Below are 15145 nucleotides of genomic sequence, written 5' to 3' on the forward strand. Positions count from 1 at the left end.
ATACCTTCCAAGCAAACAAAAATAAAATTGACAAAGACCCACGGTTCAAACCACTGGGAACAATAGCATAGTTGCAGAAAATCTTGTTTATGTGCCATTTGTTTACGTATGGTTTTCACAGTTTAGAACAGACTATACCAGAGACTGATACATTTTAGATACCGCATTTGGGTGTTCAGAACAATTTCATTCTTATAAAATAGTACTAGATGTTCAATGCACGTGAATTAAAACTACCCACCGCAAACAGTGAACTATATGTTAATAAAGTGAATGCATTTCCAAAGACCTTATCTGCAAGAGTTACATCTTTTCCTATTACTCTTGAAGTGAATATACAATATATAGATAAAGCGGCAGAATAGGTTCATTTGATCTGTACTCAAAGGCACATAATGCTAGTACTACCTACATCTAGAATATGACATCTGCATTTGTGTTCAAGATCTCACCTGAAAAGTTTTTAGTTTTTTCATTATATATTTAAGGCAGACTTCAAGTTCTTCAGCTAATAAAACATGGTTAAGTAAATTGAACCGAAAATATAAAATAACATTACATAAGTTCTCATTTTTAAACAAGTGTGAATCATTCTACACCCTTCCAAGCAACACATTTGTCATGTTTGTTTCTGACTTTGAACCAGGTAATAAGTGTCAGATCACATGGCTTAACGAGCTGTAGCGCTTCACTACTTTCTTCAACATGTTCATACATTTTACAAATATCTTCTAACTGAGCTACAAAGCACATACCCCTCTCCCTTTGAAGTTAGCTCCTCACAAACACAGTCATTCAGACAGCTGCAAGGCAGGACAACTTTGTTAAAATGCATCAATTTCAAAATTAGCAGTTAATAATCACTTTGTTTTACAGTAATTCTTCTGAGAGAACTATTTGTAGCATGAAAAGGTTTGCAAAGCCTTTTTTTGCTTTATATTTTTATGTTAATCTATTTTTATTTCAGTTTTGAAGATTTACCAACTGAAGCAGACCACTGTAGTAGAATGACACTATAATAAGAAACTGCAAGTACAACTGTTTCATTTTAAGGCTAATACCTGGAACAAGCAGGAAACTGTCTCTGCTGATGGAATAAGCCAAGAGAATCTAGAAGACCTGGGTCATTAAGATGAGCAATAAAGGCATTTCCTTTTGTCAGTATGCTCAGACACTGGGGCAGACTAATAAAGTTCGAACACAAACATCTTCATTACATAAAACTGTCTCTCGAAATACTCCTTCCCATAATTTCATGAAATGAACTCTTACTCCTCTTTATGAAGAGGGTTGGTATTTTCCCATAAGGAAAATGCTGAATTAAAAGTTATGGTCAAAATAATGATTATGGGATACCAGACAAGATTAGTCCTTCTCTAACAGTTGCCCTATTGAGTTTACAATCAATTCTACCCCTTTTTAGCATCTTTACTACAGATTGCTACCTACACAGTCGATAGAAAGACTTTCTAAGTCTGCATTCACACTGTAGAGAAGGGATTAAAGACAGCTACAACTAAAATATTTGGGAAATAAACTGGAGATCTATTGTTTCATTGTTCTCTGAAAAAGAGTTCCGATAGCATTGGAGGAAGAAATTATACAGTTCTGCAGAGAGAATTTGAGGAAAAAGGCTATTTCAGCTGCAACGTGGGAAAAGAAGCTGATGCAAAAGAGCAAAAAAGGCAATGACAGAAGTACAACGGAAACCAGGAAGAACAAGGAAGAAATTTGATACTTGTTGCTACAAAGAAAAACCATATGCTTCTATGTTTATAGCAATTTATTCCCAATTTTTAAAACTGGTGGAACTCCTCTGCTCTTTAAATCCATGCCATCCTTTGCAATGAAAGCTTGGGTCAGGTGGAATGGATCATCCAAACAGCACATCACTGCATAGGTCCCTGAGTTAATAAATGAGGAAAACTTTACTGATAATTAGGAAGAGAAACAGATAGTTCATGTGAAACATTTGTGTCCTTCAGATATGTAAAAATTATGCATCCTGTAGCTGTACTTCATATGAAAACTGCTGCTTACTGACTTCAAAAGCTTAAGCTTTGTGACTGTTCTGCCCTTTTCTTGAAACAGGGGGTTTGATGGATACAAAAACGTGGGAATACAGAAGACAGTAATACCTACAGAAGCAAATTCTTAGATTCCATCATACTCTTGGTGGATAAACTTCAGTATCTCTCCTTCAAGACATTTTTTTTACTTTCAAAATCAGTCATACTGTCATCTGGCTGCTGCAAACCAAATGAAGGTCATTTTAGATAATCTAATCCAAAGGTGAAAAATCATGCTATTGCTAATCCCACTGGGGAAAAAACAGTGAAATGGGCTGAAGACTGCTTGCTCCTCAATTCTATTAACAGACAGCCCACATATGACACTCCAAAGTGCAATGAAAAATACAGTAAGCACTACAGGTGTTGAACAACTGAATTGCTCCCTTGGGACTCCTCTTTCTTCTTTAAAAATTACTTTCTGAGAAGCTCTTTGTATTAAACCTTCATTTTTCAAAACAGTATTTAGACAGGAGCAGCTACAGCTGAATGGACTCCTTGGTAGCATGTTTTTTATGGTACTAAATTACCATGGAGTCTGACATGAAGAAGGGTAGTACGAAGATGAACAACATCTCTGAAAATGACACTGAGATGTCTTAGGATCTGACAAGCATGAGAGCAAAACTCGGGGGGATCCTTTAATACAGAAGTACGGCTTGAACCCTTCATGGAATTACTTGGGATGATCTTCAAGAAAGGCTTTCTCATTCTAAGTTTTCTGCTTTCACCATTCTTTCAGGTAAGAAGTCTAAGGAGACACCGTAACTTCTCAGGAAGAAAATAACAAACTGACAACAAAAAAATCCTCCCTCCAAACCTGTCTGTAAGAAAACATAATAACAGCCAGAGTGAAAATGCAATGTTGAAACTACTTTTTTCAGTTACAACGGCATGCAGGACAAAGGACAATGTCTTTAAACTGAAAGAGGGTAGATTTAGATTAGATAGAAGGAAGACATGCTTCACTATGAGGGTGGTGAAACACTGGAACAGGTTGCCCACAGAAGCTGTGGCTGCCCCCTGCCTGGCAGTGTTCAAGGCCAGGCTGGATGGGGCTCTGAGCAACCTGGTCTGGTGGAAGGTGTCCCTGCCCATGGCAGGGGGGGTGGAACTAGGTGATCTTTAAGGTCCCTTGCAACACAAACCGTTCTATGATTCTAAGCAGCCAGCAATATGTACGCAGCACATGCATAAATGTGCTTCCTATCATTCATGTATGGTTTCTTGTATTAGAAGATGATATTTTACATATGCAGTATTATCTCCATCTTTGTGTAGTTCTATATAAGTAATAATTACAGTCATAACAGACTGTATTTGAAGGTTTAACAGTCAAACAAAGATTTTTTTTTTTTTCTCCATCCCTTCAGTGACAGGGAACAGCACTGAAAGGGGCAGGAAAACTCACCTGATTAACAAATGGCTCAGGGACTGGTGCCATCGGTCAAATTTTGGCTTCTTTGATCACGGGGAGGTGTACACTGCACCGGGCCTGCTGGCGACAGGTGGATCGCAGCTATCTCAAAGGGGAAAAAGAATTCTTGGTCACGAGCTGGCGGGGCTCATTGAGAGGGCTTTAAACTAGGTTCGAAGGGGGAAGGGGACATTGCCCTGCTCACTAGGGACGAGCCCAGGCTTGGCGTGCCAGGGTCAGGGGTGAGACTGACAGCCCAGCTCCAGCGTGTCTATACCAAAGCACGTAGCACGGGCAATAAACAGGAGGAGCTGGAAGCCATTATACAGCAGGATGGCTACGACTTGGTCGCCATCACAGAAACATGGTGGGACAACTCGCATGACTGGCATGCTGTCATGGATGGCTGCAGACTCTTTAGGAAAGACAGGCCAACAAGTAGAGGTGGTGGAGTTGCTCTATATGTGAGGGAGCAACTGGAATGCATAGAGCTTGGCCTGGGGGCAAATGAGGATCAAGTTGAAAGCTTGTGGGTTAGAATTAAGGGACAGGCTCACACGAGTGACGTTACGGTGGGTGTGTACTACACGCCACCTGACCAGGAGGAGGAGGTTGATGAGGCCTTCTACAGGCAGCTGCAAGCAGCCTCACAGTCACAGGCCCTGGTTCTCATGGGGGACTTCAACCACCCTGACATCAGCTGGGAAGACCACACAGCTAGGCAGGCGCAATCCAGGAGGTTCCTACAGAGCATCGATGATAACTTTCTGATGCAAGTGGTGGAGGAACCAACAAGGAAAGGCGCTCTGTTGGACCTTGTATTAACAAACAAGGAGGGACTGGTGGAGGATGTGAAGGTCGGAGGTAGACTCGGCTGCAGTGACCATGAAATGGTCGAGTTCAGGATCCTGCGTGGAGGAAGCAGGGCGATAAGCAGGATCAAAACCCTGGACCTCAGGAGGGCTGACTTTGGCCTCTTCAAGGAGCTACTGGCAGAAATCCCATGGGCCAGGGCTCTCGAAGGCAGGGGGGTCCAAGAGTGCTGGTCGCTCTTTAAACGTCACTTCCTCCATGCTCAGGAGCGGTGCATCCCCCTGAGAAAGAAATCGAGCAAAGGAAGCAGGAGACCAGCATGGTTAAACAAGGAGCTTCTAGCGGAGATCAGGCAGAAGAGAAAGGTCCATGGAATGTGGAAAGAGGGGCAGGCCACTTGGGAAGAGTACAGGAACGTGGTCAGAGCATGCAGGGATGCGACGAGGAAGGCCAAGGCCCACCTGGAATTGAAGCTGGCAAGAGATGTCAAAAACAAAAACAAGGGCTTCTTCAACTACATCAGCAGCAAAAGGAAGGCTAGCGACAATGTGGGGCCGCTGCTGAATGAGGCGGGTGTCCTGGTGACGGAGGATGCGGAGAAGGCAGAGCTACTGAATGCCTTCTTTGCTTCAGTCTTCAGTGCTAAGACTGGCCCTCAGGAATCTCAGGCCCCGGAGGTAAGAGAAGAAGCCTACAGAGAGGACGACTTTCCCTTGGTCAAGGAGGACTGTGTGAGGGATCGCTTAAGTGATCTGGATGTCCACAAATCCATGGGCCCCGATGGAATGCACCCACGAGTGCTGAGGGAGCTGGCGGATGTCATTGCTGAGCCACTCTCCATCATCTTTGAGAGGTCCTGGAGGACAGGAGAGGTGCCTGAGCACTGGAGAAAGGCCAATGTCACTCCAATCTTCAAAAGGGCAAGAAGGAGGACCCAGGGAACTACAGGTTGGTCAGCCACACCTCCATCCCAGGAAAGGTGATGGAGCAGCTTATCCTGGAAGTCATCATCAAGCAATTGGAAGAAAAGAAGGTTATCAGGAGTAGTCAGCATGGATTCACCAAGGGGAAATCATGCCTGACCAATCTGATAGCTTTCTATGATGACATGACTGGCTGGATAGATGAGGGGAGAGCCGTGGATGTTGTCTACCTAGACTTCAGCAAGGCTTTCGACACAGTCTCCCATGATATCCTCCTAGGGAAGCTCAGGAAGTATGGGCTGGATGAGTGGTCGGTTGGGTGGATTGAGAACTGGCTGAATGGCAGAACTCAGAGGGTTGTCTTAAGTGGCGCTGAGTCTAGTTGGAGGCCGGTAACTAGTGGTGTCCCCCAGGGGTCAGTACTGGGCCCAGTCTTGTTCAACTTCTTTAACAACGACCTGGATGAAGAGTTACGAGTGTACCCTCAGCAAGTTTGCTGATGACACCAAACTGGGAGGTGTGGTAGATACACCAGAAGGCTGTGCTGCCATTCAGCGTGACCTGGACAGGCTGGAGAGTTGGGCAGAGAGGAACCTGATGAGGTTCAATAAGGGCAAATGCAGGGTCCTGCACCTGGGCAGGAACAACCCCATGCACCAGTACAGGCTTGGGGCGGACTTGCTGAAGAGCAGCTCTGCGGAGAGGGACCTGGGTGTCCTGGTGGACGACAGGTTAACCATGAGCCAGCAGTGTGCCCTGGCTGCCAAGAAAGCCAATGGCATTCTGGGATGCATCAAGAGGAGTGTGGCCGGTAGGTCAAGGGAGGTTCTCCTTTCCCTCTACACTGCCTTGGTGAGGCCTCATCTGGAGTACTGTGTCCAGTTCTGGGCTCCCCAGTTCAAGAAAGATGAAGAGCTACTGGAGAGAGTCCAGCGGAGGGCTACGAGGATGGTGAGGGGACTGGAACATCTCTCCTACGAGGACAGGCTGAGGGAGCTGGGCTTGTTCAGCCTGAAGAAGAGAAGGTTGAGAGGGGACCTTGTAAATGCTTACAAATATCTGAAGGGTGGGTGTCAGGAGGATGGGGCCAAGCTCTTTTCAGTGGTGCCCAGTGACAGGACAAGGGGCAATGGGCACAAACTGAAGCACAGGAAGTTCCGTCTGAACAGGAGGAAGAATTTCTTCCCTCTGAGGGTGACGGAGCACTGGAACAGGCTGCCCAGGGAGGTTGTGGAGTCTCCTTCTCTGGAGATATTCAAGACCCGCCTGGACAGGGTCCGCTGCAGCCTACTGTAGGTGACCCTGCTTCGGCAGGAGGGTTGGACTAGATGACCCACAGAGGTCCCTTCCAACCCCTACCATTCTGTGATTCTGTGATTTTCAATTCCTACAGAAAATAATGATACTTCTCCAGTTTTGTTTCCAAACAGATATTTAAAAGCAAACAGTGAGGTTTTGGGTGGTTCCAACATAAGGAACAATCTGAAATAAAGAATTAAGTTTCTTTCTTTAAAAATCCAGAAGTAGGTAAGGGAGGTAAAGTCACCAGCTTTACTTTTTTTTATCTTGACTGTGAATGAAAGATAATAGGCTGTGCGGGTACAGATCCTTACGAGCCTTAAAAATGAAAGTAAGTAGCTTGTTTGATGCACTTTGGAAGGGTAACATAACCAAAACAAATCACATAAATTGTGTCTGTATTAGTACCCTGAATTGTGGTGTTTGTCAAGGCAAAAACCTTGCATTCATCAATCCAGAAAAAGGATACTGTAACGGTCAGGTCAGGGGATGGTGAGCTTACATAAGAACTTCACTTTTGTGAATGGAGAAAAAAAAAAAAGAATACATACATACACATATGAATGTATGCACTTATCATACAGAAAACTCTGTCAGGATATATACACAGACTGGATGTAAAGACATACCAACTCAAAACTGCCAGCAAGCCTTGATGACAAGAAGATAGTATCACATGCAGTGATTAGGAACAGAAGTAGCGTTGAGTGGTTGGCATAGGAGAAAGGAGACCAAGTGCACGTCATGTTTGAGGTCATCATAAGATATTCACAAAGATACTATAGACAGATGGCACAGTTTTAGTTTGAACAGAAGGAAATAGTATTGGAACAGGGACATCACAAACATGAATCATGTACCTGGAGACAAAAAAATGTGTTTATGAGGCTATCTGAAGATAAAGGGGAAAAGGAGGGAACATAAAACTAGAGAGGGACACACTGAATAAAGCAGACTTGAAATCTATTCGTGAAAGAAGCTGGAGCCAGACGAAAGTCAGATAAAGGAAGACTATCATCAAAGATAAAGAGGCAGAAACTATGTGGATGCAGTTTCAAGACTTCTATTAGCGGAACATGGAGAAAACTGAAAAGGAGAGCAAGCTGACAGGAATCACGGAATACGAAAGCTAGTAATGTTGAGAAGAAAAACCAGCACAGGAAAAGAAGATGTCAACAGATGGTATGTTGATATCACATGGGTGTGGGAGAAGCTATAAATTAGTTCTGATGGCATAGTTACAGACATTTTAAAATTGTGGATGTTAACATCTCTCAGTAAAGACAAGCTAAACATTTTCTTTCAATTGTAGATTAATCCACCTACGTAACTTTCTTTGCAAGCTTGATTATATTATGATCCCTAGATAATTTAATTAATACATATATTTTAACACTAAAATAGTGTCAACTTACTAATTTATAAACCACAATTTATTTCAAGGCAGACTGAACCAGAGTAGCTTTATTTCTTATGAACTGCGTAATAGAGACTACTTAGGGTAAACAACAGCAGAAGAAACAAAACAGTGAAATAAACATCATCTTATTTCACAGTAAATCATAAATTAAAATACATTCTCATTCTAGTTAATGTGTCAAATGTCTCATTTTAAAACTTCTCTCTAGTAATAAACAGCAATGAAATGAGAATTCCAGAAAACAGTGCTCCCACAAAGGAGAAAAAGATAGATTACACTCAAGTTGAACTGAAATAAGCAGTACTCAAACACTGGCTTTGTTTGCCTACAGTGCACAAAAATCTTGGGAGCAATTTTTGGTGTAATGACATCTATTTACTCTAGAGAATAATTTAATTTATCATGGGAGATAGAGCTGCTTTTAACTTAATTCTGCAGCTATTTCCGGAAGGTAGAGAAGCATCGCAGCAAGATGAGAAAACAGACTGCAATGAACACAAATAGATCTGAAGCTACTGTAAAATTTGCCCCAAAAGAGTCTATGATAACTCATTAAAACCCTGCAATTAAATTAATATGATGCATGGGAGACTTAGTTCCATAGGCCATGATTTGGAGTATTATAGACAGGTAAGTGCACATGAAGAAACTAATGTTCAGAATGGGTCTTTACACCACAGAAAAGATGAGGGAGAACCAAGTCCATGCTAGGGAAGTGTCTGTGTTGTCAATGCATTTTCTGTAATGAAAAGTGATATGTTTGGTAACTACTATACTAACAAAGTGAAACACAAAAGTAATTACTACAGGTAGTACCAAAAATATGAAAGGTCTCTAACCTGAATGAACCTTCATTTCTACTTTAAAGCATAAACATTTTCTATTGGAATATTGCTGGAACATTAAAATTGCTCCAGATTCATTAGCACTGCTGCCTGTTTGTGAACTTCACTGCCAACATATCATATATGGCACCTGTAGTAAAGTCTATACTTAAAACATTGGCCACTACTTTCCATAGAAGATTCTGCATTCAGTCGCTTGAAACTTTCTGCATATTACCAATTTAAGATGAATTCTACATGTTAGACGACATTTCTGTAGCTGCTTGCTTTTAATTCAGAAAATAATCTCAAACTGTTCTTGAATGCAGCTGAAACTAATGTTTGTTTCGCTAAGCCCCACAATAATTTGTAGGAAGCCTATACCCCCAGCATGCCCTGGAATGAAGACAGACAAGGAGGGATTTGAGAGTGTACCATTATGATGCCAAGGAATAATCTACTAGCCACGCAAAGCTGATTATGCCTGAACTTTTGAAAAACTAAATTTCACACAAACTCAATGCAGCCTTGTTTGAATCAGGCATCTAAATTCTTCAAATGTTCTGTCTGTCATGAGGCATAATCCAATCCAGAGCTGCAACAGCCTGAATTTCTTTTCTCTCACTCCTTCAGAATGCTTTCAGGTTTCATTGTGGTGCAAAGAAAAGAAACGGAGAGCAAAGAAAACTTCACTTAGTTGTATTATACTATTCCAGTGGGCACCAAAACTGCAAGGAGAAAAGAAATTAGTTTAAGTGGAAGCAAATCAATATGAGGAGGTGGATGTAGAAAGGAAACCAGAGAGGAGACACAAACGGAAAGACTGAGATTAGATTAAGCACAGGCTTAACAGAAATACAGAAGGGTCTGAATGGATGGTTGAACATATCAGTAGTCACCAGCATATACTTCAGTCAAATACTGGAATAAAACCATGGATTCTCAAGTTTCATACTTCCTCTTTTTATAACAGATCTGAATCAAGAACACCTTATCACACTGAAGTCATATGAAACTCTGCTGCATTCCTCTGTCTTGTTGCAACGTACTGTAACTAAGAGTCTAATGTTGGGTAGCTTAATGGTTTGATAAATTTCTCATTTCCTTTTTGTTTCTTGACCTGATTTCACAAAATAAAGCAGTCTTCCTCACCATAAGGACCTCTTTTCAACTTCTTGTTTGGACTTCAGTCAAGTGAATACTACTTATATTACCAAGATTTATACTGTAAAACTGATAATTTATCCTTTTAATTGCCTTTTCATTTCAACCCCCTTGCCAGTCTAACTTGCATTTTGTCGAAGAACTACACAACACCTTTCTTCTCTACCAGTCTTGAAGCTAACTCGATTTTTTATCTCCACCTGTTGGAACGTATGTGCTAGCCAGTGGTGCTGGCCAATGATTTCCGGAGGGAAATACAGTCCTGTCAAACTTTCTGCTTTCAACAGTATCCATAAAAGCCTATTCCGTCTTTCTGAGTTGATCAAACAGATTTATGGCCACCAGGAATTCCTTAATGTTGGGGAATACACAAAGCTGTCAAAGGACTAAAACCTGATACTATAATTTCCAAAACTTCTCTTCTGATTCTTTTAGAACACATAATGGAAATTCAAGGACTCAGGGACGATATGTAAAATCTCAGCAGGACTGGATTCTTTCTGTGGAAGTCAGGTATACAGAAAATTAGGCTTATCATAAAAATCTAATAATCAACCTTAACTAAAGAACAGGTTCTTACCAATAGAGAACTATGTTTTTTGGAGAACATGCTTTTACATTGTTCCAGGTTATTTGTAGTATCTGCTGAAGAAATCTAATGAAGTTTAGAAGAAGGATAGCCTTAAGGAGAAGCACACAGAATTTCATAGAAGCACACAGCAAATTCAATGAAAATATTAATAAATTTTATTAGTAAGCAAGGCCAACAGTATGGTTGCTATCTATACAAGAGCCATTTCTGACTATTAAGTACAAATAAAACTACTGTCTTTTTTCCCCTCACTCTATTAATATGGATTACACTGTCAAAAAAATCTAAACAAATTAAATTGAGGAATTACTTCAGTTACATTGTAGGGCACTGCAATGAAAACCAAAAGGCAAGAGCTGAGTTGTTACAAAAGAAAGAATAGCAGGTGATAAGAATGGAAAATTTAGTATTTCTCTGTTTTCTGAAAATATTATCATTGGTGTGTATACATATAGAAATTACGGAATCCTGGGAAATGTTTTCAAAATTACAGGTCAGTTACAAAAACATTATAAGCTGCCAAACATATAGAACACGGCAAGAACACCGAGAAATAAAAAAAAAATTTTTAGACTACTGAAAATGTTTAGCTCACCTTTCCAACAGCAGCAGCCATTCTGTTGGTCTCCCCTGCTCTTTGCTTTCATTGCAGTGTCCAGCATTATGGCTGAAGGAATAGAGTACAGCAGAACCCCACCAATATACTTTACTAATTCACAAACCTCATAAATTGCACATAAAAAATTTGCCACTTTCCCAACTTCTTAGGCAAAAGAAAATTGACAATCCTGTATAGATGGCTTCTACCACTCAAAACGCATCACATCAATAAATATGCTACACAATATTGACTAGTACATTACTCAGTATTACCGTCAAAATGTAAAATAAGCTAGTTTAATACAGAAAATACGTTTCTTTAAAAAAACATCCTGTACCATGGCACTGATTTCCTCATTTTCAAACTTTGAAAATAACAAAAGGACTGCCCGTCAGTGAATTAGGGAGGCTCTACTGTACTTAAAATTGTAATGCGCTCACTGATACGGTTTTATCTACAATTTTGTTCAGACTGCACTGAATGGGAATACAGCAACTACACTTAACTATGTCCTGGTCTACAATATAATTAGTGTCCTATCACTGTTTTAATTATTCAGACTTTCTCTTTCAGGAGATTATATATTCAGTTTAGTGTTTGACTTTTTTCTCCTACATAGATTTTTTTTTTTTTAATGCAATATATATTACCAAATGAAATTCAGCTCTGGTGTATTACTTTGTTATTTAATGAAAACCTATTTGTCACTTGATTTTTCCAAACTAAAAGATAGATTATGAAAAAAAAAATCATAGACTACACCTCTGACTCAAGCCGAAAATTAGAAACCTGCTTCATTCCCGACTGCCAATCTTTTAACATCATCAGTAAATCACATGGCATTTCTGATCTGGGATGATGTTTGTCAAGTTTAGATCAGTACCACTTCAGTGCAACTCCCATATTCTCCAGAAAGACAGTATATTACCACATTTAATTAATCAAACTGAAAACTGTGAAAAAATCTTACTGGTCTGACATCCCCACATGAGTTGGTAAATTGCCGTGCCAAGCCAAAATCCAGCATATAACACTTCCTACAGGTGCTAGGAAAACGTCCCATTGCGAAGTTAGACTAGGAAGAAAAACAAATACAGACAGATATATAGATACATACACACACACATTTCAGTATGTGCATGTATTAATGCAGTAACACAGTCACTGAAAATCCATGTTCTACTTCTCTATCCTTCCTTCCATATTTTCAGTTCTACTAAACTCTAACTAAATTTGAAGAAAACGCTGTTTAGAAAATCGGACATCCAACTTAGCATCTCTGAACAGCACCCTACGTGGTCCAAAGAGATTGTCATCTTACTTCGTCACCTAGAATATATTAATTTTTAGTAAAAATTCTCCAGTCATGTCACCCACTGACATGTTTTGATTTGGACATTTCAAAAAACTACCAACCTATGGGCTAACAAGTTCATCTAAACAAATGCACTAATATCATACATGCAGAATATAGAGTAAGTGGTGCAAACTGCCTTTTCCTTTTCATGGGAGGGGGAAGAACCAGGTTTAAAAACAAAACGAATAACAAAACAACCAAACAGTAAGAGCTGGAAAGTCAGTAAGGACTTATGGAGGTAACTCCTTCTGAAAAGCTTCAGTAAATTTTATTTGCCTCTATGAATTAATATTCCATGTCAGCCCTTTAAAAAAAAATTCTTCAACACTGCTAGTTTATGATGTTTGAACATGTTGACTGATTCAGTCCACGTCCCGCCCCACCAAATCCCCTTAAAATGGATTATGTGATATGAAAAAAGATAAAGCTAAAAACAAGTTCCGTGAAATGGAATTGAAACTACACATCTGAGCAAGCTGGAAGCTTAATGCAATTAACTCCAGAAAAACTACTTTTCTCTTTACGTTAAGTGAAATAGCAGTACTGTTCTAAATAAAACTGAAATTCACAGCTGCTTCACAGTCAAAGGATGAGGGTAAAAAACAATCGAAACCATGAATTTAAATGAATGTGATCAACATTATTTTTAAACAGAACAGAATTTCAATATTGCCTAATTCATTACATGAGGCAAATAGCAAGGATTTCAAGATTTCAGCTCAGCACAAAGCTTGCTTTTAGTATAATCTACCTGGAAGATATATAACAAAAGATAAAATGGACTTGTACATTCAAGCCAGGAAAACTGCATTCTAGAAAGCAATCGTGCCTTCTTTTGCATGTGTAAGTCACAACCTAACTCCTAAATGGGAAGAAATAGTCTTTTTTTTATGAATCTAATATACTGCCTCACACTGCTGTTTATCCTAGCTCAACATTTAAATTCTGGTTGTTTTCAGTCCCCTAACAGCATTCTCCATTTCCATCCTATCTGAGCCCATAGACTCCAAGATACAGCTACATCACAAGATACCCCCAATCCATCCTGTTAGCCATAAAGGAACACATTTCTCATTCAAAACTTAAACTGTTTTCATCATTAAAATCTTGTGCTCCCACTAACTCCTCACCTATTTCACTTGACATTCTCTGCCTCTGTGTCCTTTCCCTGTTCAATGAAGTGTTGGGGATGGGTCAGGGAGAATACAAGTTTTATAAAATGTTGCAAGGAAGAAGTGAAGAAAATTAAAATTCCCTAATGCACAGAAACTTGTCACAGGTTTTATGTAAACATCATTCAGCTGACAGGAACTTTAGCTATATACGCCAGTTATAACCAACCATACTTGCATCTATTAGAAAACCGAAGATTTCGTTATTTCTTCTCATTTACAAATCTTGAGAGTTCAGATGTCTAATGATATTTTTAATGTAGAATAATATTAAAAAGAGCTGCTGCAATTTCAGGAATAAATTCAAAGAAAAACAGAAAAAAATAAGAAGAACACAGGAAGGAACTGTCCTCATGGTATTTTGACAATACTCAATTTATTAGAATTCCACAATAAAACAATCGAATAGTTTTCTCTTACAGTTTGTCTTTTCTTTCCTTATTTGTTATAAACATTTTAAATACAAAAAATTGCTATTGAAGACCTTATAAATGCACCTTACAGTTATTACCTATTGTTTTTGATTTATTACATGAAAATACTAATTGCCATTAGCCAAACTCATTATATCATATCTCATGGCAAATACTCCTGATTGCACTATGCTGCAGATAAGAGTTGGAAGTTCTAACTACAAAAAATTGCAAGGAGGCCTAAGTAACTGGAGACAATGATGACAAAGATCAAAGTTATCTGTTTTGCAATTAAATAGATAAAATCTGCCCCATCTGATGAATAAACATTCAATTTTCTGTCCCTTCTAATTTTTTCATTTTAACATCTAGTATAGAACCTATTTTTATTTATGCAGCCATCTAATGACCACATATTACTTGCCTGTTTTGATTGAATGGGCAGACTTACCGGTTTGATGTCCCTGTGCAGGAATCCCACAGAATGAATACTTTCAATAGATTCCAAAATCTGCTTCCCAAGCCGTAGAGTGGTACTAATAGTGAAGGTTCCTCGAGACTGGCTCCGACGCAGGTCTGCCAAGTTTCGACCCTGATCAAATTAAAACGACGTTTTCATAAACAATATCAAGATTCACAGATAGCGTAAAGTCTTCCTACTTCTTTAGCTGTTCATGGTTAACCATGGAACAATCTCATTTTCATATTTCATATTGTCAATATTTTCATATTCAAGGATAACACATCTAAACGTAACGAGTATATGTCCTCGAGTATCTCCAACATTAAATTTAGAATCTATTTTTGAAAATATGAATCTTAGTATCTTTCTACGCCTAAGTAACATGGACCAAACTAATCTCTATTAAAAGACTAGTACACACACTTAGTTAATACTGTATCTGTGTTACACCTGAAAAAAGGCCACTGAGAAAATGCTCACAAAGACTTCTTCACACTCACATCTTTAAGGAAAAGTGCATAGTTTATTTAATTATACAGTATATCTTAGATGACTTAACCAAACAGATGAAAAATATACTATGCAGGAAATATACCCCTGTGACATCACAGAACTGTT

General features: G+C 39.4%; 1 protein-coding gene across 7 annotated transcripts in view; it reads right to left on the reverse strand.

Moving 5' to 3' along the window:
- The window catches only part of TTBK2 (tau tubulin kinase 2), a 113033-nt gene that overhangs the window by 55115 nt on the left and 42773 nt on the right, over positions 1-15145 (reverse strand). For 3 of the 7 annotated variants that reach the window (XM_075426030.1, XM_075426034.1, XM_075426031.1), the window contains exons 5-7: positions 14516-14656; positions 12093-12197; positions 10510-10584 (exon numbers count right to left, since the gene is read on the reverse strand). In XM_075426030.1, coding sequence (XP_075282145.1) covers positions 10510-10584; positions 12093-12197; positions 14516-14656 — 321 coding nt within the window. Of the gene's footprint in view, positions 1-10509; positions 10585-11116; positions 12054-12092; positions 12198-14515; positions 14657-15145 lie in introns of those variants that run through there. The other 4 variants (XM_075426033.1, XM_075426035.1, XM_075426032.1 and 1 more) reach the window with 2 other exon arrangements.

This window comes from Opisthocomus hoazin, chromosome 7 (genome assembly GCF_030867145.1).
Source record: "Opisthocomus hoazin isolate bOpiHoa1 chromosome 7, bOpiHoa1.hap1, whole genome shotgun sequence".
NCBI lineage: Eukaryota > Metazoa > Chordata > Aves > Opisthocomiformes > Opisthocomidae > Opisthocomus > Opisthocomus hoazin.